The sequence below is a fragment of the Acromyrmex echinatior genome, chromosome 7 (genome assembly GCF_024713525.1).
Source record: "Acromyrmex echinatior isolate Ae372 chromosome 7, ASM2471352v2, whole genome shotgun sequence".
NCBI classification, from domain to species: Eukaryota; Metazoa; Arthropoda; class Insecta; order Hymenoptera; family Formicidae; genus Acromyrmex; species Acromyrmex echinatior.
The window spans coordinates 10549546-10577326 of record NC_141858.1 but is presented as its reverse complement, the minus strand read 5'-3'; the positions used below and the strand labels follow the sequence as shown (position 1 = coordinate 10577326).

The 27781-nt window shown below is 32.6% G+C and overlaps 6 protein-coding genes and 1 non-coding gene across 11 annotated transcripts in view; 4 read left to right on the top strand and 3 right to left on the bottom strand.

Moving 5' to 3' along the window:
- Nucleotides 1–204: 204 nt before the first annotated feature.
- LOC105154596 (proteasome alpha3 subunit) lies at nucleotides 205–4480 on the top strand. 2 transcript variants are annotated; one of them, XM_087407865.1, is made up of 6 exons: nucleotides 205–567; nucleotides 1487–1669; nucleotides 1772–1897; nucleotides 1972–2145; nucleotides 2516–2854; nucleotides 2976–4480. In XM_087407865.1, exons 2-6 carry the CDS (start codon nucleotides 1502–1504, stop codon nucleotides 3429–3431), a joined length of 1263 nt encoding a protein of 420 aa, XP_087263991.1. In that variant the 5' UTR covers nucleotides 205–567; nucleotides 1487–1501; the 3' UTR covers nucleotides 3432–4480. The 2 variants fall into 2 exon arrangements, with proteins under 2 accessions (XP_087263991.1, XP_087263990.1); XM_087407864.1 differs by having other exon boundaries at nucleotides 206–567; nucleotides 1972–2148.
- Nucleotides 4481–4712: 232 nt separating this feature from the next.
- On the top strand, nucleotides 4713–6763 carry Prosalpha3 (proteasome alpha3 subunit). Its single transcript, XM_087407880.1, has 3 exons — nucleotides 4713–4865; nucleotides 5338–5965; nucleotides 6415–6763. Exons 1-3 carry the CDS (start codon nucleotides 4863–4865, stop codon nucleotides 6555–6557), a joined length of 774 nt encoding a protein of 257 aa, XP_087264006.1. The 5' UTR covers nucleotides 4713–4862; the 3' UTR covers nucleotides 6558–6763.
- A 950-nt stretch (nucleotides 6764–7713) lies between these two features.
- LOC147909169 (signal recognition particle RNA) lies at nucleotides 7714–8010 on the bottom strand. Its single transcript, XR_015545808.1, has one exon.
- A 690-nt stretch (nucleotides 8011–8700) lies between these two features.
- On the top strand, nucleotides 8701–13760 carry Exo84 (exocyst complex component Exo84). The gene is made up of 9 exons (XM_011070122.2): nucleotides 8701–8772; nucleotides 8830–8988; nucleotides 9604–9965; nucleotides 10176–10478; nucleotides 10547–10685; nucleotides 11098–11610; nucleotides 11684–11814; nucleotides 12018–12431; nucleotides 12517–13760. Exons 2-9 carry the CDS (start codon nucleotides 8931–8933, stop codon nucleotides 12721–12723), a joined length of 2127 nt encoding a protein of 708 aa, XP_011068424.1. The 5' UTR covers nucleotides 8701–8772; nucleotides 8830–8930; the 3' UTR covers nucleotides 12724–13760.
- Nucleotides 13277–16078, bottom strand: LOC105154533 (sperm-associated antigen 7 homolog). The gene is made up of 5 exons (XM_087407882.1): nucleotides 15811–16078; nucleotides 15643–15710; nucleotides 14845–14933; nucleotides 13793–14130; nucleotides 13277–13494 (listed from the first exon to the last, which is right to left on the bottom strand). Exons 1-5 carry the CDS (start codon nucleotides 15887–15889, stop codon nucleotides 13370–13372), a joined length of 699 nt encoding a protein of 232 aa, XP_087264008.1. The 5' UTR covers nucleotides 15890–16078; the 3' UTR covers nucleotides 13277–13369.
- A 630-nt stretch (nucleotides 16079–16708) lies between these two features.
- On the top strand, nucleotides 16709–24189 carry eRF3 (eukaryotic translation release factor 3). The gene is made up of 7 exons (XM_011070119.2): nucleotides 16709–17425; nucleotides 18593–18780; nucleotides 18952–19072; nucleotides 19207–19669; nucleotides 19900–20206; nucleotides 22401–22833; nucleotides 22939–24189. Exons 1-7 carry the CDS (start codon nucleotides 17116–17118, stop codon nucleotides 22980–22982), a joined length of 1866 nt encoding a protein of 621 aa, XP_011068421.1. The 5' UTR covers nucleotides 16709–17115; the 3' UTR covers nucleotides 22983–24189.
- The window catches only part of LOC105154531 (acyl-CoA synthetase short-chain family member 3, mitochondrial), a 23846-nt gene continuing 19667 nt past the window's right edge, over nucleotides 23603–27781 (bottom strand). For all 4 annotated transcript variants that reach the window (XM_011070117.2, XM_011070118.2, XM_087407842.1 and 1 more), the window contains 2 exons: nucleotides 24895–25070; nucleotides 23603–24734 (listed from right to left, as the gene is read on the bottom strand). In XM_011070117.2, coding sequence (XP_011068419.1) covers nucleotides 24639–24734; nucleotides 24895–25070 — 272 coding nt within the window. In that variant the 3' untranslated portion in view covers nucleotides 23603–24638. The remainder of the gene's footprint in view (nucleotides 24735–24894; nucleotides 25071–27781) is intronic.

Sequence of the window (27781 nt, the reverse complement as noted above, 5' to 3'; positions counted from 1 at the left end):
ATACACATAATACTTTCCTCTAAATTTCTACTCTGAACCATGTATGCTTGAAAGACAATTATTTAAGTGGAACATTGACGCTTATTTAAAACGTTTATTTAAATAGAGAGAGAAAGAGAAAGAGAACAATAAAAAAGGAGGAAAAGAGACGGGGCAACTTACTTATTTTTCACATGCACACTCCATTTTGACCAACAGGAGAGTTGCATTACTGTATACACTTGCGACATCACATCATAATCTTGATTTTTCATTGCTTCTATTTTCACCAAAGAATGGCACATAGCATCTAATAGCAGCATCATTTATCAGTACGATATCGTGGAATCTGCCGAAAGAGGCCAAAATACGTATTAGGTATAAGTGGACACTGATTTGTTAGAGTGGTAGAAAGATACGTGTTAATTGGTTATCTGATTGTTATTGGAAATCGATCGAGGTGAAAACATTCGCCATTAATGTTTTGAATTGAGTTAATAACTAGTAGGGAAAAATTTAATTGTATTGAGAATCGGACATCCAGGGACAGAAGAAGAAAAAATTGTGTTGGTGTTTTGTTATGATTTGGTAAGTAAAAAATTTGATATAAAGAAAAAAGAAGGAAGTTCTTTATTGCGTGTACGACGAACGATACCTCGACGACGCATTTCTTTTATTAACTAAATAAATTTTGTTTGGTTCATAATGATTAGGCAACTAAACGTGAAATTCTTGTTAGATGAACATATTCATACAAGCTGCAATATGTAATGATTTACTGATAAAGAAGACAAAACTAGATATTGTTTGAATATATAATTATTTAGTTGATTATTTAACTTTCCACTGGCAATACGGGACTTTAAAAGTACAGTTGATTTTTTGATTGTGGATTCTGATAGTTAAATTTAAATCTGTAAAAAATAAAAAAAAAGTGAAATTTAACTTCTATTATAGTAAAAACTCGTTAAAGCGTTTACAAGTATGTAGGAATTTTTTCAGATTTTTATACAATTTAGAATAATATGAAACTAGAATAATATTCTATACTGAAGTTCGAAAATCAGATTACAAAAAAAGGATGAAATTTTCACCTTGCTGACGAAGGTTAAGAAACTAATTTTGTTATGTTAACTTAGCTTGTTATTAGCAATATATAAAAATAAGGATACATGTTCTTCTTTGATCATCAAATGTTTGTGAAATTTTTTTTGAAAAGGGATCAATTTATTTTCTGATTCATATTGAATGCTTTAATTATTTCATAAAAAACTTGCTATTGAAATAGATAATTTTATAACCACTATACTGTTCCAAATCTAAGAATAACAGACTGAGAATTCTGCCATTTTACCTTCAAAATTGTCAATAACACAGCTTTTTTTCAAATGTTTTGTTTCTTCTAGGTCTCTTGTCTCTTCTCTTATATTTAGCAATAAATTTTATTGTACTGATAATGACGAAAAAAATACAATGGCTTTTTAATAATTGATATTATAATTTATAGAATTAAATTCTAAAAATGGCAGACGCAGACATCATAGTTTCTTGTCCCTACAATCCAGCGCATCGTATTCGCAAATATAAACTTATGAATCATATATCGAAATGCAAGAAACATAATAAAAAGGAAAATATGGTAGAGTGTCCATTGGACAAAACTCACATTGTAGACCAGAACTTTCTCAGGGTACATATATTCAAATTTATTGTAATATGTTTAAAAGTTGCATATCTTGAAAGATTTTTCTGTTCTTCCTGTTATTAACATCAATTTTATTCAATCTTGTAGGAACACATTGAAATGTGTTCTAGTATTGGAAGAGTGGCAGATATGGATATTGGAAATGTTGAAGTAAGAGATCCAGATCCTCCTGTAGCTGGTGGTAGTGTGTACTTAAATGAAAATTGGGAAGAGGTGTGAAACATAAGTAACAATTAGCTAATGTAAACTGATACTGATTTACATAACTTGTATATTTTGTTTGACAGGACCCAGAAGTTCCGCGTTACGATCCGATGGAAGTTTCGGCAAAAAAACCTGTGATTCGATGTGTGTCTGGATTGTCAAAAGCAGAGAAAAAGAAATTTAGAGACAACGAACGAATGCGTATAGCAAATCTCAAAGGGTTTCATTCTATGAGTGCAGTCTTAGAGTCTGTGAACGTAGTAAAATATATTTCATGCAAACTTAATATAACAATCTTTGAATATATGTATTTAATCTTCAACTATAATTGTGAAATTTACACTTAAGTTTTAAAGTGTCCTGTTTGAAGTGCATAGAATGCAAATGAATCTTTACGGCGACTTGATAGAGGAAGTTCAAGTTTTTTACAATTTAGAAAAGAAAAAAATCTACAATTTAGAAAGAAAAATATTTATATTATATTATTAATATGCTTATATTTATATTATTAATATGCTAATAATCTATTCCAAATAATCTATTTTTATAGTTGAACATTAAATAAATACGTTGTGATTATACTATATTGATATAATTATATAAGTATTCTTTCTGTTGTAATTTCAGACTCATGAGGCACCATTACGTCCATTACGTCCTCCTCGTTACTACGCTATTGAATCATCAAAAGATACTGCAGCGTCACAAGCTACTGCAGCGTCACAAGCTACTGCAGCGACACAAGCTACTGCAGCGTCCACAGGCATTTTACAAAAAGATTTTGATGAAATGAAAATACATGAAGATGAAAAACACGATTGCGATGATGATCATAATGCAAGTGCTCGTGTTAACTTTATTCCTAACTTTCATAATAGTTCATTCCACAGAATGTTATATGATGAATTAGCTCCTAAAGATGACGAGATTAAGCAATTAGAACAGTCTCTACGTAACACTGACTCGGTAATATATTACGTTATTTTTACATATATAAACATTTGATTAAACTTGATTGTAAATAGTAATGATTGTAATGAGTGATATAAGTATATTCTTTTTCAATCTTTTAATTACTTATTTTTAGGCAATTTCCTTAAAAGATTATTTCCAACAAGTTACCAGAGAAAATGGAAATTTTTCAATTTCTAATCGAAATCAAAAGAAACAAACAAAAGTAGAAAGTAAAAAAACTGAAATGAATACAACTTCGAAACGATTCAATATTGATATGAAGAAAGCAAGAGACGAATGCATTGCAAACACTTCGAGTGTGTCTAATGAACGAGTTACTGATACATTTCTAGCTTTATTGAAAGATGAATCAAGTGCTAAGGAACAATCTATGACTGTGAAGACTGATCAAATTACTAAAAATTTTGATGAAAAAGGACCAGTACTGGACGAGATATTCAATCAATTCACTGAACGATTAGCTTATTTAAACGATATTCAGAGTACTGCTGCCGTGGAGAGCGCACGAGTGAGTCAACAACTGAAAGACCTGAAAGAACTTCGTGATCAGATGGCTTTGAGAAAGTAATTATTTCTCACATTGATGACAATTGATAACAATTATGTATCGTTTGGAGCAACATAATAATCGTTTCTTTTAAACAGTCACTATATGTTCCATATAATTTTTATTATAGTAATAGTATAGGTATTATAGATACCAAACATACTACTACAGTATTACTAAAAATTACTAAAAAATGATGCTGTGAACTCTTAATTACTGACAAATATCTAGTTTCTTGTGTATACATGTATGTACAAATAAGAAAGGCCTATATGTGTTCCAAAAAAGAGCTTGCCAGGATGTTCGGCAACAGATAGGATTATAAATAGATATTCTAAATGATAAAATAAGTCAATAAATTTATAGTATGTTCTATTTATGAATGTTCAAGTATTACTTTAAACATTCATAATGACAAATATCAGAATTTTGATGGAGACTTCTTTTAATTATACATGTCTGTTTATACGTACTTCAGACACTTATGTAAATATTTAAACATTTATAATTTAATCAAGACATAAAATTATTCTTTTGATTTTATCATCTTATTTTATCATCTAAAATTATTTCTTTTTTTTTCTCATCTATTGCCCAAAACATCCTGTATATAATAGAAAACAGTTAACAAACATGTATAGATGTTTATATAAATCTATATCGGTGTTTATATAAAGGGCTGCGCTCGATTTGGATGCTTATGTGCTTTAAGCGTTTGTAATTATCATTTTGTCTTTATTGTTCATTAGACATAAAATATAGAAGTACTGAAAAAGCGCTAAACATCCAACTCGATCACAGCCAAAATATTATAAAGTTGCTTCTCTCTATTATATATATCTGTTAAATTTAAGATTATGATGAAGAAAAAGAAAGTTGCATCTTTAGTTCGATTACTGCAACGTTACTGATTAATATTTGTATAACTATACAAAATATCTACCTTATAGATGGCTTACATATATATCTTGGATCTCTAAGTAATCTGAATGTTTGTTAGCTTCTATAAGCATCTTATTTTCTATTCATGTTGGATCTAATAAAAAAATAAACTTTAATGGTACATATTATTGAAGAGTATTATTATGTACAAGTAAAAAATATTTAATCCATCCTCTTTGCATCTTGAAGTCTTTGCCCACTTTCATAAGTTGTAAAATATGAATAGTGAAGAAAATGAGATAAAATTGTATGTTTGAAAAATAAATGATTGCATTGTTTATTTTGTATTATCGCGGTATTTATCGATTTTAAGATTTTTACCATAGCGATACTTGTCGATTTTTCATAGCGACTTTCGAGTAATCGAAAACTACCAATCGTACCGATTAACCTGCTAATCATTCTTCGAGTTGAAGTGTCAGATTCAGTTGTCGTGTACTGTTGAACTTGTGAGCGGCATTTCCTTGATACGATTGATAGACATTTTAATAACATAAAACTACTTTCAAAATGGTAAGGTTGACGAGTCTCATTGCAACTCAATATTACATTTATTCAGTTCTGAAGTCAACTCTTCGAAATACCTTGGATACTGTTGTTGCTTCTAGGTTATGCGGGAAATGCATTGTCATCAAGACTAACATTTATCATAATTTTAAAATATAAACGGATCATAAGTGTAATTATTGTTAATATGGCACATATTTGATGCATAGAATGTTGAAATCAAGTCAATCTATTTGATTTAAAGTTCTGATACTCAGTAAAATATAAAAGAATATACACATTAGAGACTTTCTTTTACTTAAAAGTGACTCTTTTGATGAATATAATGATTTTATTTTACACATATTACTCGCTTATATTTGGGATAAAATAAAAATTGAAACTTTAATAGAAATTTTGATAGAAATTTTAAAATTCTAAACTGTTCATCGCAATTGACTCAATATTTTTTAGCTATACCTTGTCATATATTTTACAGGCACGTAGATATGATACACGTACCACAATTTTCTCGCCAGAAGGAAGACTGTACCAAGTCGAATATGCTATGGAGGCTATAAGCCATGCCGGTACTTGCCTAGGTATATTAGCAAATGACGGTATTCTACTGGCAGCTGAGAAACGTAACACCAATAAGTTGCTGGACGAGGTATTCTTCTCCGAAAAAATCTACAAGTTGAACGACGATATAGTTTGTTCAGTGGCTGGTATAACTTCGGACGCGAATGTCTTGACGAATGAGTTACGCCTTATCGCGCAGAGATATCTTCTTCAGTATGGCGAAGCTATACCTTGCGAGCAGCTTGTCTCGTGGTTATGTGATGTTAAACAGGCATATACTCAATATGGTGGAAAGAGACCCTTTGGTGTATCTATCTTATACATGGGATGGGACAAATACTATGGCTATCAGTTGTATCAGTCAGATCCTAGCGGAAACTATGGTGGCTGGAAAGCAACATGTATTGGGAATAATTCAGCAGCAGCTGTGTCGTCTTTAAAACAGGAATATAAAGAGGGCGAGACAACTCTGAAAGACGCAATGGCACTTGCTATCAAAGTGCTCTCTAAAACGTTAGACATGAATAAACTCACAGCTGAAAAGGGTAAATTTTTATTTAAATCTAAATTAGAGTAATTGATTTTAATCTCTATTTCTACGAATGTAGATTAATTTCAATTTTGATTTAATTTAATATCTTTTTTTTAAAGAAGATAGAAAATTAAACTAGATTAAAGTTACTCTTCATTCATAAAAGTGGACATAAGTTGATGAGATTGTAAACATAGTTTTTTTAATAAATTCAATTGGACGCAGTGAAATATAAATATTTGGAATTGTGAAATATACTTTACCTAATGATAGAATAAAATGTATTGAAGTTTTAACCCATTTCTATATTTATATTATATATTTTTATATCAATCTGTATTAACATAAAAATGTATACAACAATAGTTTTAATATTAGTGCGTCGAATCAAATTTCTTATTAGGACACATTTTGTGATAGTTTGTAACAAAGTTGACGTATGTTCACTTCTTTTACTTACAGTGGAAATGGCAATACTGACACGTGAAGATGGTAAAACAAAAACGAAAATATTGCCAGCGAATGAAGTGAATGCTTTAATCGCGGAACATGATCGATTAGAAGCACTGGCGGAGCAGGCGAAGAAAGAAAAGCAGAAATCGTAGAAATTTATATTAAATAAGAAGAAGATTAATTTACTGTGGTAACGAAGTTTACTGTATCAGGAAAAAATTGATATACATGCAACTCAAGTGTTTATATATGTACTATAAATTATTTCCTTGTCGCAGGAGTGAATCCTCACAATGACAACATTATCATCTTCATTACAAAACAGTGGTTATAATAGGATTAAAAGTTTTTCCATAAATATGTATCACATGTTATACTTCTTCTCCTTGCAATTTCCTATGTCCTCATCTCATTACCATAATTGATGTGATTTTGAATAATCATAATTGCCCAAGCTTTATTTCAGATTAATTATAGATCTATAATTTGTGTTAAAATTCGGGATAGAATTTGATTCAATTTTACTTATACTGTTAATACACAAAAATGATTGAAGACTCATAAATCCATACACATTAATTAAAAGATACATCGAAATATAGTATTAGTTTTGAATTAATACAACAAATTAAAAATCTTTGAAGACTTATAAATACGTAAGTATTAAAAAACGCGTCAAAATATAGGCATGTAACTTTATGAATAGATTCCTATCCTGAAATGTGAATTATAGATTATGTAAAATCAATTTAATTTTTAATAATATTTTCTATTAATTTAATACAAAAAATATCTATATAGCACACTAGTTGATTTTTTAATTAATATATAACAAAAATATTAAAATATATTCAGTAAACATAAGAACTGAGATATTAACTCCTCTCTCCTTAGAATACTTAAAATGTGATAGATATAGAAACTTAAAATGAGATGGGTATACGTTTGATATTTCGTGAAAGCAAAAAAGAAAGTCTCCTCCCTCCCCCCCTCTCTCTCTCTTTCGTACAGTCCGGTACACAGGAATAAAAAAAACAGACCTAATTTTTCTATTCTTTTTAATTTTTAATTTTTTAATAAAGACATGCAATAATCAATATGATTCCCGAAGACTAAAAATGGACAATACTTTAAGAAAAGGAGCATCAATTCGAACTTTGCTTTTGAATTCTCCATAGACATCGGAATGTTGTATAGTTATGTGGTATTAAAAAAATACATCAAAAAATATATTGAAAAAATCAGATTTTTGGTGAAAGTGCATGAGGAGGTTTTGGGGATTGTTGGAAAATTGAAAAAAAAAGTGCAAAAGTTATGTGTCGGATCATATCAACCAGGCTGTCAATGCGGTCCCACTCCCGGGCGCGATCCCACTACTGCCCGCCACGGAGACTTTTGGCTGCTGGGTTTCCCCTCTGGCCCGGTTCGCCTCTCCTTAGCTAACCTGGCCACCCCGGACTCCTCCAGGGTGTCCATATTGATGGCGAGCTTAGTGCGGACGCCCAGTCAACGTGAGCCCCGCACCAGCAGGTACCCCCGACCTCAGACCCTCCGACATAACCAGCCTCCGAGTAGCCGGATTACAGGAGCCGCCACACTCCCAGCTGAAAGAGTACTTGCGACTTGTCTTTATAAGCTACTAGAGATCGATCGGTTTAACCTAAAATTCATCTATAAATATCGTTTTTATAGTTGTAAAAAATGTAAATTAAATATGTCTCGAGTATGAATTAAATATTTTGCATTTTGGGCTCTAATTTCTCACACAATCAGATATATAAATATATATAAAATTAAAATTAATATACGTCACGTTAAATGGAAGTGACTCACAATAGCGCCATTTAAGATATGTTGCATTTAAAGTCGCTCACTTGGTAACTTGATAAGTTCGACAAGACGCTATTTGTCGGTAATAAAGATCCTCAAGTAATGCTAATATAAATAAATTATATCATTTTAATCTCGATTCAATTTATTCTTTATATCTTTTTAATTGTAGATTAAGTTTTTTTTATTTTAATTTAATTTATCCTTATATTTCTTTTCTTAAATTCTTAGAAATTCTTAGAAAAAAAGAAAAAAAAGTTAAACATTAATTTATGTTTTTAGTAGAGACGGGCATAATTATTAATTATATAAATTAGAAAAAGATAAACAAAATTGTACTTTAAAGTTTATAAATATATATATTTTAGCGGAGACATAAACCACTTTTGGCTTTTGTTTACCTACATTGGTAAACCTAACCTAAGTGCAGTCGATAATCAAATGCCAGAAGATAACTAAGAATTTCGACATTATCAACCGTCTCGGTCATTCTTTCGGCGGTGTGGGATGTGGGAATTGGGATACACACCAAGCAAGGTTAGATCGGGGCGGAGGTGTAAACCGACGCGAATCATGTTAATTTATTTGTAATAGGTGACGACGAAGGGATTCAACAGAAACGTAACATGACAGAGGCACGCGATTTGTATTGTTGACGATAGTAAAAATACTCGTCCGCGGACGACGATCTCGCAATGGCCGATAATAACCTGCCGAAGATTTTTGCAGCTGAGGACTTTAACCCAGAGAAATGTGAGTTATTGAGCACGCATATCATGTTCGAGAATATGAAAAATTGACGATTTAAAAAAAAATTATGCGATTGATCGTACTTTGTTTTCAATTTATAATATTTGATAAGATATTTAGGTTCCACACTGTGCCTCTCTTTTTAGTTAATTTATTAATTAATTATGAAATTGGAGACAAATATAAAAATATACAAAATATAGTAGATACATATGAAAATATATATTTAAAATCAATCGTACATTTATCAATCTCTGATCCTTTACAAGATGTTCAAGATCTATACTGTATCCTTTCGCTTTTTTTTAATCCGATAAATAGTTAATTTGCTAATTAATTATATATAGAATTGAAAATAAATATAAAAATATATTTAAAAATTAGTATGGGATCGTATTTTATCAATCTCTGATACTTGATGAGATATTCAGAATTATGCTATATTCCCCCCCCCCCTCTCTCTCTCTCTCTCTCTCTCTCTCTCTCTCTCTCTCTCTCTCAAATCCAACATAAATAGTAATTTATTAATTACATATGAAATTGGAAAATAATAAGGAAACACATAAAAACAGTAACATTAGTATACATCTGTTAGTATAAATATTTTTGTTCTTACAGTTGTGAAGGAGCTGAGTGCACAATGTATTGGTGCAGACGAATTGAGGAAGCAGCGCGCAAAAATCCAGGAACTGGCAAACAATACATCTGCTCAACTGAAACGGAATGTCTATCAGAATTACATGCAGTTTATCGAGACTGCCAAAGAGATCTCACATTTGGAGAGCGAGATGTATCAGTTGTCTCAGCTTCTGAGCGAACAGCGTGCTTTGTTAAGTACTCTAGGCTCTACCAGAACAACTGGCGTTGTTTTCGAGGATTTGCTTGAGTCACAGCAGGAGAATTCGGCTGATTCTATGTCTAAAGAGGAAGAGCAAAAACAGAAACTCATTCAACTGATTGAAAATGTGGAAGGCGCCTTGGTTGGTATTTAACAAGTGAAATATATAAGGAGCCGTAAGGAAATGATTTTTTTCAGCAGAACTTCTTGCATGGTTCATCTTTTTTCTTTTTCTCTTCGTGTTGGAAAAAAAAAGAGAAGATTAACAGTACAAAAAAAGTTCAGCTAAAAATATTTAGATTTATTAGATTTAGTTGATGTTTTATTCCTTTTCCTGTTTCTCTTTTTGCAGAGCCTAGCCGAGACTCCAGGACGCGTGTGTTTACACGAAGGTTCCCTGCTTGAGTTAGATCCGATCGACGGTACGCCATTAAAAAGAATTCACGCATATTTATTCAACGATGTTCTAATGGTTGCATCCTGGCTAGCAAACGGTGGCAGACGCGGCCCGCCTAGGTACAAAATGCAAGCAGTTTATAATTTAGAAAGCTTGGCGATCGTCAACGTAAGGGATCACGGCACTGTGAAGCTGGCGTTCAAGTTGCTGGCATTCTCCGACACGAGGGTGTTTCAGTGTGCCACAGCGACAAGTAAAGTTAGTGTGTTTGAAAACAACGACCGCAAATCACGAAGGGATATTATTTGAATCTACTTACTTTGTAGAAAGAGTGGTTAGATAAATGCGAGCAAGCGAAAAGAACAAAGCTAGCGGAGGAGAATTCAGTCAACGCACCGGAAAAGCATCCGAAGGAGGACAAAGCGGTGCCGTCTCGTTCGATGTCTTTGGAGTCGAATACGTTAGGTAAAATTTGCAAATAAAAATGTTTCTGCATTTCATAAATATATTCTTCGTTACTCATATACTATTAGGTGTTGGAATTAATTCGTAGCGTTTTACAAGTGATGGGAAGTACTTTCATTAATGTATTTTTTAATGCTCATGTGAAATAAATAACATTCTTTCATTAAAAACGCTACGAATTAATTCCAACACCTAATATATATCCTATTTTTATTCATTTTATATCCTATGTAAATTAACTTCAATCTTGGTTCAACTTACTTTTCATCTTATTCTAATTCTAAGAATTAAAAAACGGTGAGTCAAGTTGAACTGAGATTAGAATTAATCTGTGTTGAAAAAAACAGACATTAATCCTTTTTATTGAGTTTTTTTCGTCAGGTACTTTTACAGTCATTTAAATTACCTCTAGGAATGGAAGACGACGATGACTCGGAGTACTACGAACCGCTGCCGGAGTGGGTGCTGGAAGTAGCCGAGGATCTAGATTCCTGTATAGCACAACGTCACTTTGAGGAGGCTTACGGCTTATTGGAGAAGGCGAAGACTTATTTGAAGGACGCTCAATCGACACCGCTATTGACGGAGATTCAGACGAAAGTGAACGAGAGAGGCTGCTCGCTGGTGAACGTATTGACTAAGGAATTGGAGTTAAGCGCGGAAGCGAAATCGCTACAAGGCGGTGGTCTGAGAAGTGCTCGACGTGCGGTAAAACTCCTTATACAGCTAAACAGAAGCGCACAAGCATGCCACTTGTATCTGCGATTATGCAGCGCGGTGCTGAAGGCGCGAATGGAAAGGATCAAAGAAGAAGGCACGATTGTGGCCTATGTGAAACAGATTAGTGCGATCGCCTTCAGCAATATAGTTGAGATAGCGAGAGAATTTCTGAAAACTTTTCCTAAATCTACAAATTGCACTTCTGGTAATTTAGCATCAAGATCCGCAAACGTTCCATAATCGAATAATGAATTAATTTTATTTACTTGTCGTTTAAGGCTTAGTTGTATGGTGCAGTCAGGAAGTGAAACATTTAACGTCGCACTTATCTCAGCAGTTGTTTGTGCCAAAGGTCACGCTAAGCACATTGGTAGAATGTATTGTCACTGTTCGAAGTCATTGCGATCAGGTTTGTACACATTCTAATCTGAATTTTGTATCTTCAAAAGTAATAGATATATTTACTTGTATGGATTTTATCTCTCTAAAGTAATAGAAGGATTTAAATATATATTTAAATATATTAAATAATAAATATATATTAAATATATTTAAGGATTCTCTTCTTTGTATATTATACGTGCAGATTTCAGCATATAATTCGATTTTCAGTTGACTCAGCTTGGCATGGACTTCCGTTATCAATTAGACGGCCAACTTAGATCTCCGTTAGCCAAAACTATCAAAGACGCAGGTGAAAATTGTCTCGACGCAGTAAAGCGTCACGTGACGGAGGACAATTGGCGACCGACTAATATGGAAACTAGTCAGAATCTTCAAAAACTATTAACCGAGCTCGAAGATCTCGGTATTGGTGTACCATCGTTACAAACGAACGATTGTTGGATACCATTGACGTACAATACGATAACTTTCTCCAAGCTCTACGTCAATCTGTTAGAAGACTGTCTTAGTATAGCTACACCCGAACTTATATCTACGATAGACGGCGTGCTTGTGTCCGTGATGCGGGTCGAAGTTCAACACTTGATCGTCTCGCTTACGGATCCGAAATTGAAGCAAGAGGTTGAATGTTGTGGCTATATTATATTACAAATAGCTCTATTATATTATGAATAAATTCTAACTTTATAAAATTTTAATTTTTTAGCGAAAATTAGTACAAAACAATGCAGCTTACGTGCGAGATGTCATTATCGCTCGGGGCCTAGAACTGTACAAATCCGCAACGAACCAGAAATTCACGAAGCTGCTCGCTTTGAAAGAACAGATTGTATTCGAGTCTCCATCGCCTACAAAGCCGAAGCCAGCTCCGAGAACTTCAGTTCCTAAATACTCTACCACGGAATATCTCTAAACTGAAATAGAGAACATTAAGTCGCTTTTAATTTATAGATGAAGAGAGATGTTGCAGTAACGAACGCTTACTCGCACGTGTATGCACGCGTGCATGCACACACGAGATAATGTAATATATTGTACATAGAAGACCCGATTCTTTGAAGTAATAAATACGGATATAGCGATATAGAAGTACTTCGTTGCACTTCTAATGCGGGTAAATATTAATTATAATGCCATCGTAGAACTTATTAATACCTCGTAGAACTTGATTAATGGACAAGTAAGTATACCACATCCACGGAAACCATGATTCACACATTTTATGATCAGATTGGGGGACTCGAGCGCATTATTGTCATACCCTTAGGCAGCCAGGGTATGACAATACGTGCAACACTAAATAACGTGCTTGAGTCCCCCAATCTGATCATAAAATGTGCGGATTATGGTCGTTCTCTCTATGGACGCGGTATAAGGGAAATTCAACAAATCACAGACTATCGCACGGTTTCTTTAACGATGCGTATCATACAGTAATTTGTAATAATGTTGTAACATATATAATATATTGAATTATGTACACATTTAATTCGATATATAGATAGATAGATATATGTGTATAATTTATATATGCCTATGATTATTTATATATAATAGCATTATTTTGTACTGTTGTCGCTGCAATTATTAGTTTCATTGTTCATTTCCAGTCTTCTTTTCTTGGCGCGTATATCGGCTAAAGTTTGTTCTATACTTCTTTGATCCTTCTTGTTTTCACTGGGAACTGCAGGAATTTAAAGTGACAATTCTATTGTAAGCAAGAGTCATCTGACTTTATGGCAATAAGTTTCGTAATCTTTACTGTAAACATGGCCTCTTCTTTTCAGCTGAACTTCTTGCATTGTTCTTTTTTCTTTTTTTTCTAACGTAGAGAGAAAAAAAGAAAAAATATGAAACCTTGCAATCAATTCAGCTGAAAAACAGACCTATGAACATTATTATACAATCTCAAAAACATAATGAATAACTTGTGTCTGCAGTAAAACTTAAGTGACTTGTGTGTTTATTTATGTTATACTCACCACATCCATAACTACTATTGGCTTCCGTTTTTCTAGCTGCTTCCAATGCAGCCTCCTTGCCGATCAAATGCTGATATTTATCCTTGTAGTAGCTATTGGGCACAAAATTCTCCTTTCGTTTCCTAGACTTTGCATACTCGGATTCCTCTTTAGCCTTCCTTTCTCTCTCCTCTTTCAGTCTTTTTGCAACTTCTTCGTTCCACTCTTCACCTTTGCGCAGTGTATTCAACTGATCCTCCGAAGGCGCGTGCTCCTTCTTGAAGATCATAATGTACCGATCAACGCCTTCTTCGCCGAAGGAATATGCCAGGATATTCGCCACTTCTGCTACATCATGACTGAAGTCCAGGATAGAAAACATTATATTGGCTGCTTATATTCCATTACTCACTGCGAGTATTGAAAATCTAAAGTATATGTAATGTAATTTTAGTGAGCTCTATAATATATTGGAACATATACTTTACCTACTAATAGAAAACTGCATCCTAAAAAGGATAGCAAATATATACTTGTCTTTCTGGCTCTTCTATTTATGATAATAAAATAACATTAGCCAATCAGCGAATTCTTGATAAACAGTATAATTTTTGCATTACAGTGTCATTGACTGTGTTCAACAGATAAAGCAGTTTTACAACTGCCGTAAAATTCTTTAATACGATTGATCTTGCTTTAATTTCTTACTGAATTTAAATATATAAATCATATTAAAAAATTTTACAACAGTTGCAAAGATGCTTTCTCTACTGAACACAACCAATGTCTAATTGAGACACTGCTTGTGAGACTATTCCTTGGTGACTCCAATATTTATAGAGCTTACAGCATGAATTATAGATTTTCAATACTTGCAGGAAATAACAAATGTATGTAATCATATTATTTACAGAGTGTTTTCCAGCAAGAGACATAAATGATACAATGGATCATTACATACTTGTTGTTTGTCAATGTTTGTTAAAAAAAGATGAAATAATCATTATTGTGTTATACCATTTCTTTCTAACAAGAATCATTCCAGTAAAACATTTTCAAAGAAATATACTTACATAATACTTCTGTATATCTGATCCATGGCAGGAAATTTATATTCCTTTGCGTTGTCATCTTGTACAAACTTATTAATCTTCTCTTCAACCTACAAAAGTAACATTAACTGACTAGTCAAAAGATAGAAAGATGCAACTATATCATTAATAATAAATTATATGATATATTTATAATTACTGATAAATGATTAAATCATTTTTTTATACTTCAAAAGTAACACAATTAAAAAAATGATTTTTAAGTTGTTACCATGAATAAATTAAATATAAACATTAATCTATATCAATCAACAAAAGTTAATTAATTTTTAACTTCATTCCATCTGTCAAATAGTATCTGTGTTGTTTTTAAGATTTTTGAAAAGATCATAATAGTTACTTTCCATTTATATTAAAGTTCAGATAATTCTCATCATTCATGATGTCATAACTCAGTTGAATTCACATTTCTTTTCATTCTGACAAGTAAGATTCAAATTCTGAATTTTTATTTATAATCTACACAAGCTCGAGGCTATGTACTTTATTGAGTAAGTCTTGTTAACTCATATTAAAAGTGAGATAATAAACTGTGTTGTTACACGATAACTTTGCCATCAAAGCAAGTAGCAACGTCATTATAATTGAGTATAAAATACAAAACTTTAAACTCAATATCACTTGTGTGAAAATGGAAAGCAACTAATATTTTCTACAAGAGTGACATTTAAATTGTGTCATTTTTTGTAAATAAAAAGAGCATTTACAAAGAGTATTTATAGAGTTAAGACTGCTTTATAGATTGTTTTGATGCTTCACCTTCTGTCGGAAGAGCTTCAACTTTTCTGCCTCCGCTTTTTGACACTTTTGAAATTCCTCCCGCTGTTCTGCATAATCGAAATGAGTTAGCTAACGTAATTCTCAAAACCATTTGTTTATTTTTTTTCTTTTCTAAAGTGAGCATTCTTAGGTTGGGAGTCAACTAACTTTTCATGAGGGCCTTCTGCTTCTCGTTTATCGACGGCGGCTTATCCATGGATTTCAGAATAGATCCTAACAAATCCATAATTTCGACAACTTATTTAGTTTAATGTCGAGCAAGGAAAATCGTCCCACGTCGAAATACTCCAAAACGATCGGTTGTGCTCGGCTGAACACAGAATTTGACAGATACAAAAAAAGACAAAAGCAGTTATCTGCAGTTATCTGTTCTCTATAACTACACTTGACTGTACTACGTCATACTAACTGCACTTGAATACTTGAAATGAGATAAATATATAATAATAGGGGTGGGAGAAAAAAAGAGAATGGAAAATATATAAAAAATAAAGGAAATGTACAAAAGTTTAGCTGCAAAAAACAATTCTTAATTCTATATTTTCAGTACTCTCAACACATTTTGAAACACAGTTTATCTGATATAATATAAGTAGTTAATAGTTAAATAAATAATATTTAATTAAAATGGTAAAATAATTAGTAATTAAAATAAATAATATCTAAGATTATGTAAAGTATATATATAGTTACATAATATATTATATATATAAATAATATAATATACAATAATATTACTACATTATTACATATTATTATTTTTGCATATAATTTATAATTTATAATATAAAGATAAAAATTTCTTATTCAACAATCAATTATACATTCTTACGCTGATTCCGATAAAAAAATTGCAGATAAATGTGAACGTATATTTTCGACCACGTGCAAACGAAATAGACTTGTCCAGCAGCGTAAAACAGGTAAAATTTGTCCAGCGCTCTCACTCGTGATTGGCTCACGGCTGCCACGCGGCTGCCGACCGCCATGCGGCGCGACGATAGTTCTCGCGATATTTTTCGATTGCGGTACTTCCGGTCGAAGTGCGGCGGTAGCAGCACCACTAGCAGCACCATCATCATTAGCAGCAACGAAGCAGACCACGGGGGACGCACGCACGTACGCACGCGGAGTAGCGATCGTACGCGCGTGTACGCGGTGTGTGTACGCGAAAGAGTGCGCTGAAAAAATAACTATTTTTTTAAGACCCGTCCGAGTCCGGTAACCTCCGGCGGATCATCGGATCAGAATCGAAACGCGCAGTGATTTGTTGCGGCGTGTGCAACTCCTCGTGTCCCGATCTCTCTCTCATTCTCTCTCTCTCTCTCTCTCTCTCTCTCTCTCACACTCTCACACTTCTCTTTCTTTCCCACCCTCCCTCGCGAGAGAATCGTATTATCCGTTTAGCCTAGCGGGCCGGCAGTGTGTTGTGCGCCGAAACAACTGATTAATATGGCGAACAGCATAGCACCAGACTCGTGGGAACAGCAGGCGGACACGAACGGCGACATCGTCGGCCCGCCTACGTCGCAGGACAAGTCCATCGAGAGCAAGTTCTCCACCCTGAATGTCAACGCCGCGGAATTCGTGCCTTCTTTCTGCATCAACTCGTCGCCGCAGAGCAACGTCACCGCGACCACGACGGCCGACAGCAGTCCCTGCAATGTCGCCGCCACCGCCTCCTCCGCCGTGTCCGCCACCGCCTCCGCCGCCGTAATGAATACTGTAACCACCACCTCCGTGCCCGTCGAGATACATCATGGTTAGTCGCTTCAGCTGATTTCCGGATTTTGTCCCGCGCTCTGCTTTTACCGCACCGTCGCGTGTTGTCACACCACGCACGCGGCTCCCTTGTTGTCACTAACCCCCTTCGTCGTTACACCCTTCTTGTCCTCTCTCCTGGATTCCCGTCTCCACGGGACGATTGAACGCGTAGCAGGTTACGCACACTTCTTCGTATATCGTCACGTTTCCATGAGATCAATCCCCATGATGTCCTGGTTGTATTCGGATGTAGATCTTTTAAGTACCATATGGTCTCATTTATATATGAGTAGCTCCTCCATTCTGACCTTTGTGTCAAACTACAACTCTTCTTTTTATGTTGATGTTAATTGCTGAGTACGTTTAGTCGTTACATGATTATTGAAATTGGATATGTGGGATCTTGTGATCAAATTGTAATATGAGAAACAAGACGCAGCGGAAGGAATTGTCATTGTGTACTTTATCGCTGCTGGATGTTTCGTTACAATTGGTTCTGCTTGATGACATTTCGTTGCTTTATATTTGAGTCATGCCATATTTGACATGCTTTGTTTGAAGATTCAAAGTTTTTTTTATTAATATTGGGATCTTTAGTGTTTATAACACAAAAAATTTATTATCTGTTATGTTTGATCTATGTTTGTGTCTGTTTTTTAACACAATTAATAGAATATCTTGCTAAAGTTGGGACAAATATTTTTAAGAACATATTGTGTACAGCGTTGGTGATAAATGTACATCAAACTGATAGCTTCCTTTTTAACCTTTGTAACAAAGAGATTGCAACTCGGCTTGAACTTTTATATCACATTTGCAAAATATTTTTTATAGTTACTTTAGAAAGATTCAGAAATATTTTTACTTTTATCTGTAGATTATTTATAACATAAATATTTGATATAAAAAAAAGTAAAATTAACTAAGTAATTAGTAAAGTTTATATGTTCATAATGTAAGTTATCAAATTATACAAAAATTAATATTTAAATTGAGATAAAGTAGGTTTCATGTAAGGTGATTGATATGCGCGTAGCATTATCTAATCAAATTCGTTTTTAATCTGTTATCTGTATCAAGGAATTTCTCTTAGAGATGTCTCAGACAGTATCTCTTTGTTATTTTAGAAGTATTCTATAGATTCGATTTGAATTTTTTTTTATAGGAAATTCTACTCCCGTTGTTCTGGCAGATCCAATTGGCAGTCGAGTTGAGGAACCTCCTGCTGGAGGAGGGGCTCCACCGCCGAACGTCAATGACCAACTAAATACCAGCCCGGAACATCAACCTGCAGATTCCTGGGAAGAAGCAGCAGTTGATGGAGATCCTCTACTTACTCCAGAAAATGAAGAAGTAAGTATAAATTTAAATGAAAATGTGAAAAGTTATTATAATAATGTGAAAATGTGTAAAGTTCTTCGGGCAGCGATATTCTTATTATAGTGTCCTAAATAAACTACATTGACTTTTGGTGGATTTTTTAAGTATTTACTCTATTATTATCATATTTAATATTATTTCTAGGCTGATAACGACGAGGACGAAGAACTGGTTGTTAAAGTACCCAAAAAGAAACCTGTCAAAGTTGCAGAAGATACTAAAAGCAAAAAGGAACATGTTAATGTTGTTTTCATAGGTCATGTGGGTAAGTAGTAATATAAATTTGTGAAGAATATAACTGGAATATAAATGTAGTAGGAAACTTCATAGAAGAATTATTGATTATTTCTTAATAAAATAAAATTATCATTGTTAGATATTATATCTGGTGTTTTACAGATGCTGGGAAATCAACTATTGGAGGTCAGATCATGGCGCTTACGGGGATGGTGGACAAACGTACCTTAGAGAAATACGAGCGGGAAGCGAAAGAAAGAAGTCGAGAAACATGGTACTTAAGTTGGGCGCTGGACACAAATCAAGAAGAGAGAGAAAAGGGCAAAACTGTGGAAGTAGGCAGAGCCTACTTTGAGACAGAACGAAAGCACTTTACAATATTAGACGCACCCGGCCATAAAAGCTTTGTACCGAATATGATTGGTGGCGCGGCGCAAGCCGATTTAGCAGTCCTTGTTATTTCCGCGAGGAAAGGCGAATTTGAGACGGGCTTTGACAGAGGGGGTCAAACGAGAGAGCACGCTATGCTTGCTAAAACCGCGGGTGTCAAGCATTTGGTTGTATTAGTAAATAAGATGGACGATCCTACTGTTGAGTGGGACGAGGGTCGATACAATGAATGCAGGTATATATTGAATGCAAGATTTAGAAATAGGATACGTAGAGATTCTGTCAAATATATGTTTAGAAAGATTTCATTCTAAAAACTAATTGGAAATAATTTCAGAATTACAGGGAAACAAATTATTAAGATCGGTTTTATTCCCCTTTAAATATATTTTTATTCATTTTGATAATAATAAAATTGCGCGTTCTCTACTCACATGAATAGAAAAACGTTAATATATCTTTCAGGGATAAGATACTGCCATATCTCCGTAAACTAGGATTCAATCCTGCGAAAGATCTTACGTTCATGCCAGTTTCTGGTCAGCTCGGTATCGGCTTAAAGGATCCAATACCCGAACATCTCTGTAATTGGTATAGTGGCCCACCATTTATACCTTTCATCGATTCGCTACCCTCGCTTAATCGTAAAAGCAATGGACCTTTTATTATGCCGATCGTCGACAAATATAAGGATATGGGGACAGTAGTTATGGGCAAGGTTGAAGCGGGAGAAGCTAAAAAGGGACAGTCATTGCTCGTCATGCCAAATAGGGTATGTATTTTTTTAAATTGAAATAATTTCCTACTTTTGGTCAAAATGGATCTTAATAGTACTAAATGTAAATTTTTGCAAATATATTATTTCAATTTTATAAGTGAAAAATGTAAAAAAAAGCCTATCAGAGCCTACATCATCTGTTCGGATACACAGAAAATTCTTTATTTTCATGTGAATGTAATAAAACGAATAAAATATACGTTTCGACCCTTCAATTTGGGTTCAATATAAAATATAAATCGAAATTACATAAATAATGCAAATTCTAAGTTAATGATTCCCGATAATTTAGTTCATTCATCTTTATCTAAATGCCAAATTAGCTATGTAATGAATAGCCCAATGGTTATCAAAAATATTAACACTTATACAATAATTTTATACAATAAAAACTTACATAAAGTAAAACCGAAGTCATATATATTGCGTCACTAAGTAGAATCACATCGCTCATCAGATTGTCAGATTTGTTGTGTAGTCATTCAAAGGAAACATGAAAACGAAAAATTAAAGAATTATTCAAATCATTTGTCTGAATTTTAATTAAACCAATTTACATGTAAGCATGTTCTTGCGACTCAACATAAAGATCTTATGGTGTCGACAGTCAGAGATACAATGAGAGTCAAAATAATAAAGCCATGTAGTTATTGAAATAAAAATAAAAATAAGAACAAAAGAAGGTAAAAGCAATGTTACAATTCCATAAACAAATTCACATATAGTGGATCTAAAGAATACGTATTCTGTAAATTCAAACTCTGTTTCTGTTGCTTTATATGGATCACTTTCGAAATCAGTCTTTTATTAAATACGTTTTCCTCATCTAATATCTTGATATTTTCCCAATCAAAATCATGTTGATGACTAATTCTATATTCTCTTATGGAATGCTGTGTAGTATTTCAATTTATGTGATTTCTCTGTTCTTTTATGTGTCTTCAAACATCTATCTGTTTGGTCAACATATGATGCTTCACAATCTCGACAATCAATTTTATATACAACGTCTGTGTGATAACTTAAGACGAACGTCTTTGTGACTCCTGATGAACCCCTTAAGATTATTAATCCCTTTATATGCCATGTGTATTAAGGAATCTTTTTAAAAAAATTTTTTGATCTTTTCTGATAAAAGTGGTATAAAAGGTATTGTAAAAAACTTGTGATTAATTTTATCTTCATTATTGTCCGTTGTCTTATCTGTAGATGTGTTACCCTGGTCATTCCATTATTTAAATTTTTTTGACAACCTATTTTTCATTTCAGAGAATATGAGTTTCAGTGAATATCCATTGTTTAAAAGAATTTTAATTATTAATTCGAAATTCTCGTATATTTTATGCGTTTTGTTACATTCACACGAAAATAAAGAATTTTCTGTGCACAGCTGATGTAAGCTCTGATTGGCTTTTTTACATTTTTCACTGATAGATTCTTTCGAGTCTTATTTTATATATCAATTTTATAATCTGCGCGCTGATAAGATTTGTCAGACTTAAAATGCAATGACAAACTAAACTGAAATTAATATCTTAAATTAGATTGATTATTCATTTTAATTATTTATTAGCTTCACTATTAAAATAGACGATTAATCTAATTTAAGAAATTAATTAAAGCTTCAATTTGCGTTTTAAATCTTATCGATGCGCAGTTTATAAAATATGTTTGCAAAAATTTGCATTTAGTATTATTAAGTACTAAGATTCATTTTGACCGAAAATAGAATTATTTCTATTAACTGATTTATCATCGATTTAATTTTGATTTATAATTATATATATTTTTTGTTTCTGAAATTAATTTATATTTATATAATTATATATATTTTTGGTTTCTGGGATTAACTTATATTAATATATATTATTGTAAATCTAAATTATATTTTACATTAGCATAAAAAAATTGATTTCTGTTGAATTTCCTTCTAAAATTTCCAAAATTTCTTAAGAAAGTGATTAACAAACTTTTCTATACAGAAAGCCTATCAAACAATAATTTTATTGTTTTAACAATAAAAATGGTTTTATATAGAATTGAACTGTAACTGAATTGAATGGTTTGCTCCAATTTAATATAGAAAAAGTGTGATATTTTCTTTAGTGTGTAATTTTTAATGCTTCATATTTTATAGCCTAAGTAAGATAATGTGCGTTTATATTTATAGAATATTTTGAATTTGCAGACGGCAGTAACGGTGGACCAACTGTGGTCGGACGACGAAGAAGTAACGTCTGTCGGACCTGGGGAAAATGTCAAGATCAAACTAAAAGGTATCGAAGAGGAAGACGTTAGTCCTGGATTTGTCTTATGCGACAGCAATAATCCTATCAAGACCGGCAAAGTCTTCGACGCGCAGGTAGTAATTCTCGAACACAAGAGCATTATTTGTGCGGGATATAGTGCGGTCATGCATATTCATTGCGCCGCTGAGGAAGTCACGGTAAAGGCGCTGATCTGTCTGGTGGATAAGAAAACGGGCGATAAAAGCAAAACGAGGCCGAGGTTTGTCAAGCAAGATCAGGTGGCTATAATGAGAATCGAGTGCGCAGGAGTTATATGTCTCGAAAGATTCAAGTTATTCCAACAAATGGGCCGCTTTACTCTTAGGGATGAAAGTGAGTACTGATGATAACTCAGCTTTTTTCCTCTGTCACTTTCGTTTTTTCTTTTGTTTGTTCCCTGATTATGATAATTTTTACGATAAATGTGTATAATTTCAGATAAAACTATCGCAATTGGCAAGGTGCTGAAAGTCGTCGAGTAAAAGAAAAAAAACTTACTTAAGTGTTATGACAGATTAATAATAAAGAAAAAAAAAGATCATTATTTCAATGTGACAAATATGTGACGATGCAAGGCGAGCACACGAGATATTAAGCAAACCGAACGGGCATGATGAAATCCGGGCGAATTAGTAATAATGTAACATATTACACACAACTCACACACTATGTACCGCAGAGCTATACAAACAATACATGCGTCCACGTGCTACGACGCAACGGGTAACGGGGTGGGGGGTGGGGGGAAACGGGGAGAAGGGGAAAAAATATTTATAGCCTGATACAAGAGCAAATAGATTCGATTATATAGATAAGGAGACCTACACAATCGAAAGAAACAAACTCAAGAGCGTGTGTTCCTTTTATTAGATAAACTGAACAACGGCAACTTGCATTGGAATAATTATAAACGGATGATGATCAAATAATAACTGAGTCTCCTTGATAATAAAACAAGAAAAAACACGATATTTTTATTCTTCTGAAGTGCGATACACGGAAGTGGGAGTAAGATTGATATCGATTGCAGAAATTAACATTTAAGGAAATATATGATTAATATTATAATTATTATTGAATAATTATTATTAAAGTGGTGGTAAGAGTTGGAAAAAGAAATTTATTGAATAAATCAACAAAATAGTGTTACACAACAATTTATAATTATAAAATTAATATTACAATTATTATTATACTGTTTCTTATTATATTGTCATTAAAAACAAATTTGCAAAAAAGTGTGCCCTGATAATTTTAATAGGGATGTGGATGTACGTCACTGTACATCCCTACAGTATGACGGATTTCCTATGTATATTTTTTCAAACCATAAAAACAAATGGATCAAGTAGTTAATCGAATTTGCAAATATTCGAAGGCGCACAAATGTTTCCCGCGCCCCGCGCGTGTTTTATTTCGTCTAGAATATTTTATTAGAATAGTTTACACTGATAGCTACTCTAAACTCGTTGAAGCTCATTAAAATCGTTCAATAACGAACAGATACAGGCAAAAATGCTTTTAATTTTCTTCTAAATTTTCTTCTCTTTTTTAAAAGAATATTTTTTTAATGGAATCTATTTTCTTAAGGGAATATTTTATACATATATTATAGGATATTTGCGAATACACTGGATATACAGATTCCTCGCACTTGACGCGCAAAAATGAAAGTTTTATTTACTCGAATTGTTTGATGGTTTTTGTACATTCCCGCTTCCTCATTACTAGAGCGATCATTGATCGATATCGAGTACGGACAACTTCAAGGTGATGGAACTTTTTTTTTATTACACTTTTATTGCACTTTTTTCTCAACAAACAATAATTTTATTTTACTTTCCGCTCACGCGGATTTTTTAATATACGTCTGTTTTGATTCAAGTAGGAAATGCAAGTGAAAAGAAAAATGCGGATATTCATCGATTCTTTCTCTTTCTCTCTCTCGCATTTCCGCGTTCACGCTTGTTCAGTTCCGATCGCAGCAAGGTTGGACATCCTGTAATCGGAAAGAGACAGATCGCCGAAGTGCCGCGCTCGAATTGTGACATCCTTAGTTTTCGGGAAGTTTCTTCTCTTTTTTTCCTCCATTTTTTCTCATATTGCGCGCGCGGAGGAATCATTGACTTAAAAGGCGGTCATTGCGGATCCGGGGCTAGTTTCGCGTAGCCAAGCTTCTGGAGCACCTCCTTGATCTCGCGGAATACTGTTGGATCCTCGATCGTGTTCGGAAGCTGAAAAGTCAAGACTTCAAGTAATGACGACGGGAGGAGAAACGGCGAATGGGGTAAGTTTTTCAAATTTAAAAGGAGATTCTCTTCAAAAATATCGCATTATCAATTCTGTTCGGCGCGTGGTAAGTGCGCTTCTGTCGTGTAATTTACACGGTCTTACCTTGACTTGCTTCGATCGCGCCAATGTAGCGATCGCTTTTCGGATTGTTTTCCCCGATCGCGTTCTGGGTAGCGCGGTAATGGCGGCGGCGGTGCGAAAAGACGCGATCGGTCCCAACATCTTCCTCACCCGCGTAACTAGCTCTTGATTTATCTCTTCCTCGTTGCTTATCGCATCTGAAGAAGAATGATCCTTTTGTTAAACCTATTGTATATTAATAATTATTAATAATTATTAATAATTCACATATACTCGATCTGCTATTATCAATTTAGGATGACTTCGACCAAATTCCCATCAATTTAATTGAGGATTAATTAAATAGAATTATTGAGAGCGAAACTCATCATCTTTAATCTCTATATCTTCATTCCCTCTTTCGTATGTCAAATAATAAAAAAATTCAATTCTATTGCGATTATATTTTTTGCATTGAGAAAAAGTGTATTACATTTTTAATAAATATTTATAATATTTTAATAAATAAATTTTAGTAAATAACTATTAAAGTAAATATATTTATTTTCATAGTAAATAACTTGCAGTAAATAAATATTTACTCAACAAAAAAATGATAGTTAAATTAACGGTTCTTGTATCAAATAAATATATCTTTGTATTTAGTAAATATTTAATTAGTACTATTCAAACAAATGATTTATTAGAATTTAGTACTTTTTTTTAGTGTAAATTTTTATTATCTCGTTAAAAAAGAGTACGATTTGAATACGAGAAACTTCAATTAAATCGAAATTGTTTCTATTTCTTACTGTTTTAAATTAATATTCAGATTGTTATTAATTAATAATTCACTCGATCTGCTATTATTAATTTAGAGCGACCAAATTCCCAATTTAATTGAAGATTAATTAAAAAGAATTATCGAGAGTAAAACTCATCATCCTTAATTTCTATCTTTTCTCTTTCGTATGTCAAATAATAAAAAAATTAATAATTCTTTTACATTAAAATAATATGAATGTTGATAAATTAATTGGAGTATATTCCGATTGTTATATGATGTTACGACTTCGATTAAACTTTAACGTATATATAATGTATATAGATGATTAATTCACAACTAGTAGAATTGCTCGCAGTTAAAATTACTAATTATATGATTTATCTCTAATCAATATTTCTTTCCATAAAAAATTAATAATTCTAAATCAATAAGAAATGAATGTCTATATTAAAGAAAATTATTAAATACGACATCAGGATTTGATTGAAATTACTATTTCAATATTGAGTTAAATTGAAATTTATTACGGAAAAATTTTTTGAAATATCTATTTAGCTACACAGATTTGAAAATATAATTATATGTTGAATCATCTAAATAATTATGTACAAAGGAAAGGAGATGGTTATGGAATGTCTGGTAGCGATACATTCTGGAGAGGCGACCATCAAGATATAACTTTTTTACAGTCTGCTTAGACGTTATAAGATGGCTACTATCGTAAGGTTTTACTTGCGTTGTCGTAAAAGCTGCATTTCAAGTGTGCAGATAGCATATAAATCCAGCTTAGAGATCTTGAATGTGGCTTTCAAATAATATAATCGAACTAAATTTGATAACCAAATGTATTTATATATTCAAAGTATAAAATTATACTATATATTAGTTGATGATATTTCATATTCTCCCTTCTATCCCATAACTTCAACTTTTTTCTTTTTACAATTTTTTCTAAATTGCATTTATTACATATTAAATTTTTACTTATTGTATAATATCTTCTTTCTCTTTTTCCTTTATGTGGTCCTTTGATCCTCATATAATTGATATCATTTTAAAAATAACTCAAATTACTAAAGTAATTATGTCATATGAATATCTACTAAATTATTTCAGTAAAACTGAATTATTTTATAATTTTTTCCTTTTTTCTACGCTCAATCATAATGATAATCTGCAAAAACTTTTATATTCTATCAATCAGCTTTAATATAATTATTTAGATGGTTTAATATAATTATTCTTAGCTCTGTGCTTCGCTTAATTTTTATATACTTCAGCAAAACCATTCTATCTGTATTTATTTACAGTAAGTAAAAAATTTGCTGAATATAAACGTTAAAATAATAGCGCTTTTTTGAGGAATCTCTTCCAAATGCATTAAGGTAAATATCAGAGAAGTGTCCAGACATATATCTATATCTAGACGTTACACACAATTTATTATTCTATTAATCTCAAATGCTTTTTTTATTATTGTATTATAATTTAATTGCATTTAAAAATTACAATTAAATTATAATATTATGTTTTAAAAAGCGTATTTGAGATCATTATTAACTTAAATAAATAAAGTGTTATGTAAATGTCCGGACATAGATACGTGCTACATATTTAGTCATTGGAATCGGACAATACCTATGTTCGGACAGTTACACAAAATTTTATTTATTTATTTAAATTAATATTAATCTCAAATGCTTTTTACCTTAAAAAAAATTTGAATTAGTTGTCTTTTGTCATTAAACATCTATTTATATTAATTAATATTTCTTGTCAGTTTACAAATTTTCCAATTGTGGTTGGACACTGGCTACGTTTACATTGTGCATTTAGGTCGCGGCCTATACAATAAGTGTCCTTGTTTATCCTGTAGGTTAAACAAAGACACCTGTATAGGCCGCGGACTAAATGTACGATGTAAACGTAGCCAATGAAACAATTACGTCCCAATATCTGGCCACTGGTATATCGACGCATTCTGTAATTTATTTAAATATTTTAATTAATAATTGTTACAAGTGAGTTGAAATAATTCTTCCTTGCTTAAGGGAGTTTTGAGTTTTCAAATGAATACAAATATTTATATTAAAAATCTTTCTGATATTATAAATTGTATTATTTATGACAACGTTTAAACGT